The sequence below is a fragment of the Scatophagus argus genome, chromosome 17, assembly GCF_020382885.2.
Source record: "Scatophagus argus isolate fScaArg1 chromosome 17, fScaArg1.pri, whole genome shotgun sequence".
In the NCBI taxonomy this organism is placed as follows: Eukaryota; Metazoa; Chordata; class Actinopteri; family Scatophagidae; genus Scatophagus; species Scatophagus argus.
In genome coordinates this window covers 9,647,377-9,653,376 of record NC_058509.1, presented here as the reverse complement: position 1 = coordinate 9,653,376, position 6,000 = coordinate 9,647,377, and the positions used below count along the sequence as shown (strand labels likewise).

Genomic DNA, 6,000 nt, shown 5'->3' with positions numbered 1-6,000 from the left:
TACTCAATCGATTTTCTGTATTCCTGCAGCAACGAAAGTCTACTGATAAAGTAATTATTTATAAAAAAAAAAAAAAGGTTTGAAGCCACGAGCCACATAATACATTTGTATAAATAATCAAGACTGTTAATGCTTAATCTTAATCATACATTGTGTTTTAGATAGGCGTATTAATATAAGTAACTGTAACGTGTTATTAACTTTTTAGTCCGCTTCAAGTCCTGACTGAGGAAGCTGAGAATTACGAGCGGTATGTGAAGGCCTCATAGGATCCCGTTTTTTTTTAAGAGGGCTGATGTCATTTCAAAACTTAACTCACACTCCCAAGTCAACGCGGCGAGTTGCTCGCCTCCTCTTCTCCTGTAAAGTCCTCTCTTATGTCTGGCGGAGCACATTAAGAAAAAAAACTCCAGGAGGTGAAATAAAAGTGTGAAGACAAACTTCTGTACCAGAGACGAAGCAGAAGGATTTTACACCAGTAACCCCGGGATCAGAGCCCCTCTTTCTGCGGGCAAAGGCGGCTCAACTTTTTTTTTTTTTTTTCTTTTTAAACAACTGCAACCACAAAAAAAAACAATGAATCGGAGCTTTAATAAATCGCAACCTTTGCGATCTGCGGATTGTAACGCCGTGGAAGTGAAAAGCAAGGTGAGTGTTCAGGGTTTGTGATTTGTAGGCTCTAAATGGTGGCTTGGGGATAAAATAAAAGAGTTCACATGGTCGTCCCGTAGCGGAGCTGGAGCTGGTCGGACAAACTGTCTGCAGCTAAGCAAACATATTTTCTCCTCAGTGTCAAAGCTCTTATCTGGATCACGGAACGGGAGCTGGACGCACCACTTTCTGCATTTTTCTGTAATTTGCACTGATTATTTGCCTCTTTGCTTTCGATCCTGCAGATTGTGTTGATTTGGCTCTTGTCTCAGAGCTTATGGGAAAAAACTGGTTTGACATCGTTTCTCAACAACCACGCTTTCAGCAGCTATTTGTTACAATTAGGAGGTTTTTATTTGTTGAATCGGATGTTTTTGCGACATGAGTTGCGTTCACTGCAGGTTTTGGGCTTCTTAGTTTCAGACCTCCTCATTGTTTTGAATTGTTTGTGAGAGGCTCATAGCTGCATAAATTAGGTTAAATAGTAAGTAAATGACCACAGTTAATCTACCAATTTAGGCTTAAGTAATGGAGACCACAAATTTATTCATGACGGGCATCACATGATTTTTGTAAAACCTCATCAAATACGTTAGTACTACATTGTCTTCCGCCTAGTTTGGTACAGACTTGACAACAGTTTACACAACGCGTGCATAGTGCAAATCATCCCAGACAAACACATGGAACTGTGTCTAATCCTTACCACAAACTTTACTTTGCCTCAGCTTCTCAAGGACTTCTTGTAAGTCACATTAAGTCTCATTTTGCCTCCAAATTCCATTAATGTGATGACAGCCTTGAGTGGTATTCATACCTACGTGTTTACACATACCAGCACACATGAATATGTCTGCACTTATGTGAAGGATGAGCTCCCGAGTCACAGTTGACATGCCAAATTGCGATGGGGTGTGAGGCGATTAATTTAGTCCAGAGGTCTGTTCACTTTTAGTTTTGGCTGCCAGGTTTCAGTGGGGCCGTGGGAGGGATAACAGATACATACATACAAATCTATTCCCGGATGCTCGTTGTCAAAGAGGAGCAGTTTTTTTGTTTTGGGGCAGGGTGGGTTTCATGTTTGTTCCACAGAGACAGGAGTGGTCGACTAGCAGAGATTGTTTGTGGGTGGGACTGACCAGCCCGGAGCTGCGTGGCTGGAAGGAGCAGGTCTAACAGGGGTCGTCGCATCACTGCAGAGCTGACTCACTGACAAAACAACGTCACACGTTTCCTTTTTTTGGATCCGATGTAACTCGGCACTCTCATTACGTCATTTTTGTTCTACTTTTAGAAGAGCACAATGACTGCGTTTAGTTTCACGTCACATCCCTCTCAGTGGCAAATGTTTGGGTGGTAACCAAGTCCATAACATTTAGTTGAATTTCAGCAGTGTGAAAAACGTCTTATCAAGCAGGCAGCTCCACTGCTGTTGAGTTTCCTTTTGAATACACGAAAGCAACAATTTCCTGAATGCGCAGCAACTGGTTCCGCTGCCTGTGATTTGCTGCGAGCTCAAAAGGCATGAATATCAAGGGGCTCATCTAAAGAAGTAACCTGACAAGTTGTTGGAGATGAGCAAAATGAAGCCTCCTTTTGTGCGGGTTTTAAAAAAAAAAAGTCAAACCTGCTGATGGAAGATAAATATTTTCAATGAAGCCAGCTACACATATGTGCTAATTATCTGGAAGTCAAAGGGAACAGGACTTACTGTAGAAAGGTTGTCTGGCCTTGGCATAGCAGTTATAGATATCCTATGACCCATGTGACTGAAAATACGATGAGAGAATTAGTTGTTCCTTTGCAGTTTTCCCAAACAAGCCTTACATGGCTGTTAAAGTTTGAGAAATCAACCTGACAATGTGTAAAACGTCCTAAAGAAAACTTGAACAAGCAATAGCTGAGGTAGAAGATTCATTAGATTTTGTGATTGTTGTGCGGATAGTTAAGTGTGGTTGCGTGTTTGGTGTCTGGTTCTCACTGGTTAGCGTTCGACCTTCTCAGGGGAAACTGCTCCAGTGATAAGCTTATCAGGGATAACACTGGAGGTGTCTGGCTGCCTGTCGTGGAGCCTCGGCCAGGAGCTGCTTTTACTCACTTAAAGCTCTTATCAGGGACAGAGACAGTGCTCAGGGATGTAGGGGGTTGGGTGGGATTGATTTTGTTTTACCTCCTCTGCCCTCAGTTTAATTAATCCAGCTCCAATCCCCCCCTCCCCCCCAAAAAAGAAAAAAATTCTCACTTTGTGGCTTGATGCAGGACACCTTTAGTCTTTATGCAGATCGAATGGTGTATTTATTGATCCTCTAAAGTGCCAAGAACCTGTAGGAGATTCCTCAGGTGAGTTGTGCCTGACTTGTGCAGTGTTAAGTAAGAACAAAGCCAGTGTTGGCGGAAGAAACAAGTCGGTTATCTTCCATTTTCTCCAGTGTGTCAGAGTTTAGTGTCTCCAGACATGTTTCAACCTGTTGACATCGCTCTCCCCTGATAGGCTGGGAGGACAGGTGATGTCACGTTTGTAGTGATATATTCTTAGGTTTGGGTTTAGCGTCGAGGCCCGTGATTAATCACGCCATGTTCAGACTTGCTCATACCAGAGGACAGCGTTCTGAGAACAGATTGTTCAGAGTGATTGTGAATCACTGTGCCAAGTGAACGTTCAGATTCAGAGAGGTGCGACAGCGCCTGCTGATATGCAGAAGTGTGATTATCGTTCGATAGGCCGAGTGTAACGTGTTCAAGTCTTATAGCAGTAATCACATTTAACTCTTGTAGGTTTCACTTTCCCGAAAGTTAAGTACACCTTCTGTGTACTGATGAACCTGTTTGTCAACTTCTTGTGTCGTCTTCAAATGTAGGTTGAGTTTTAATAGCTGGAATCCAGGTTGGGTGCTTACATCCGCCCCCATTTGCCTCCAGTGGATCCGGCAGCAAACTACACACCCGCTTGGCATCCCTTTAGTCCCCTAACACGCCTTCTCTTAAATTCATATGTCATCTTGTAATTACAGAGCTGGTTAATGTATCCCCCTGCTCTTCAGTTAGTATACTGCTACTCTCTTCTGCTGTCAGCAGTTTTCCCCTTCTCCTCCTCCTCCTGCTGCTTCTGCTCCACGATCATCTCTCCACTCTTCTCCTCTGCTGTCAGCTTCCCTGCACTGTGAGCTGATGATTACAGTAACAAAAAGCACCGTAGTCTACAAATTACCACTGTGATTTGTCTGTTGTTGTGGTTTATCGAGCTGTGCTTTTGTGCTTCGGTTGTATCGCTCCTGCTCAAGTCCGTTCTTGTCTGAGAGTCACACGATGACCCCGGCATGACCCTCAGCCGTGCTCTCATTGGTGGCTTGGTGACCTACCCGGGAAAGCTCTATCACAATTGTGCTCTTGTGCGTAAACAGTGGGCGGGAGGTGGGGCAGCCTGCCGCTGTCATTTATGTATGCTTAGACAGCTTACTTGTCTACCTGTATTGTTCCATTGTACAGCAACCCCCTTTCCCTTTCTGCTGTTTTTTTCATGTGATGTGCAACTTAGATTTCTTGGCGTACATTGTAGCACAAAGCTCTGCAGGGTTTCTACCAGGAAGTTGTTAAGCTGGGGTGGTTAGCCACTCAGGTCTTGATGCATCTCGTCTTGTGATCCTCTTGTTTGTTTGGTGCATAATGGCCTAAACAACAGTCACAAACTATAAAAGAATAATTCCTATTTTAGGAAATTATGCATACTTGGTTTCTAGTTAGATGAGAAGATTAATACTCTTCTTATGTTTGTATGTCAAATACGAAGCCGCAGCCAGTTGGAAATACTGAAAACGGCTTAATTGGCTCTATATGAACACTAATTAATTAGCAAACTTATTACTTACTACTACTCAGACTAATTCAGTTTAGAAACAGGCCTTGCTGTGCCACGTTTTACATCAGGTCATGACCACAGGCAGAGCTCAGCGGATGCCCACCCTTTGAGTTTTATGTGTGCCAGTCAGATGGTTTAGATAAGTGCATGAGGTCGGACATCCCGGTTTCCTCTTCCTGTTTGCTTGTCCTGGTGGCTGTCCCTTTTATGACCCTCTCCCTCTTTTGGTCTTCCCCTCTTTGCAGTATGGGGCAGAATTTCGTCGGTTCTCCGTGAACCGGGTCAAGCCGGGGAAGTTTGAGGAGTTTTACAAGCTCATCCTGCACATTCACCGCATCGCCAATATGGAGGTGATGATTGGCTACGCCGACATCCATGGTGATTTGCTGCCAATCAACAATGATGACAACTTCTGCAAGGCAGTGTCAACAGCTCATCCTCTGCTCAGGATCTTCATACAGAGACAAGGTGGGTTGTCTGGAAAGTTTTGAAGGCTTCCCTTGGCTTCTTCTTATAGTTATTACACAGCAGGAATCGAGCTTTCAAAATCTAAAAATGCTCAGCAGGCAGTCTTTTTCACCAACATTGTCTCTTACAACTGTTAGTTTGGACAAGAATTGGGTGTATATTGGGTTTTCTAATGTCCGGCAATTTGTAAACCTACAAAACAATCATCCATTGCAATAACTGTGTCTTGGGCTGCAGTTATTTTGCTGACTTGAATCAAGTTTCCCCACAGAATATTTCCTCATCCAATTATGTCTTTCTTCCCTCTATGGGAACTCAGGGTCTTTTGTTTACTTCATCCAAGGCTTTACTGTGTGTGTCTGTGTGTGTGTGTGTGTGTGTGTGTATGTGTTTTTGCATTTCCTGCCCTCTTATTGGCTGGAGCTGTCTCAGTCTGTGTCTGTCTGCCTGGCTAAGTCCTGTGTCTTATCCAAAGGAAGGGCTTGCAGGCAGAAGATCACATGCACATGTGTGCACATACACACACACACACACGCGCGCACACACACTCACACAAACACAAAAAATGGTGCCTCGGCAGCCCCATAGAAATCAGGTCATTGAGCAAAGCCTGAATCCCAGCATACCAGACATTACCGAGAGACAAAAGATCTGCATGAAAGAGAGACTCCTTACCGAGCTCCCTCCGCTTGTGTGTTTGTGTGTGCGTGCATGTGAGTGTGTATTTGTTCAAAGACAACACCACGGTACCCTGAATGGAGAACTAGTCCGAGTCTGTCTCTCTCCCTCTCTTTTCTCATCTCTCTCTCTCTCATTGATCCCAACTCTTGAGTGGATCTTGACTGACTGCCAGCCAGTCAGTGAGCATACAAATGAATCTATCACCATTCACATCTATTCATTCCCGCAATCCTTCTTGGAATGTCCCTCTCTTGCTTGTGTAATGAACATGTACTCTCCGGGGTATTGTTTTAATTGTCGTCCAGTGGGTCAAATACAAAAGCCAGTCACAGTGCGGTGTATTG

At 44.0% G+C, this 6,000-nt stretch overlaps 1 protein-coding gene across 1 annotated transcript in view; it reads left to right on the top strand.

Annotated features, from left to right (window-relative positions):
* Positions 1–295: 295 nt before the first annotated feature.
* pard6gb (par-6 family cell polarity regulator gamma b) overlaps positions 296–6,000 on the top strand; it is a 31,059-nt gene continuing 25,354 nt past the window's right edge. Inside the window, exons 1-2 of the mRNA XM_046418707.1 lie at positions 296–648; positions 4,753–4,975. Of these exons, the coding sequence (XP_046274663.1) occupies positions 577–648; positions 4,753–4,975 (295 nt within the window). The 5' untranslated portion in view covers positions 296–576. The remainder of the gene's footprint in view (positions 649–4,752; positions 4,976–6,000) is intronic.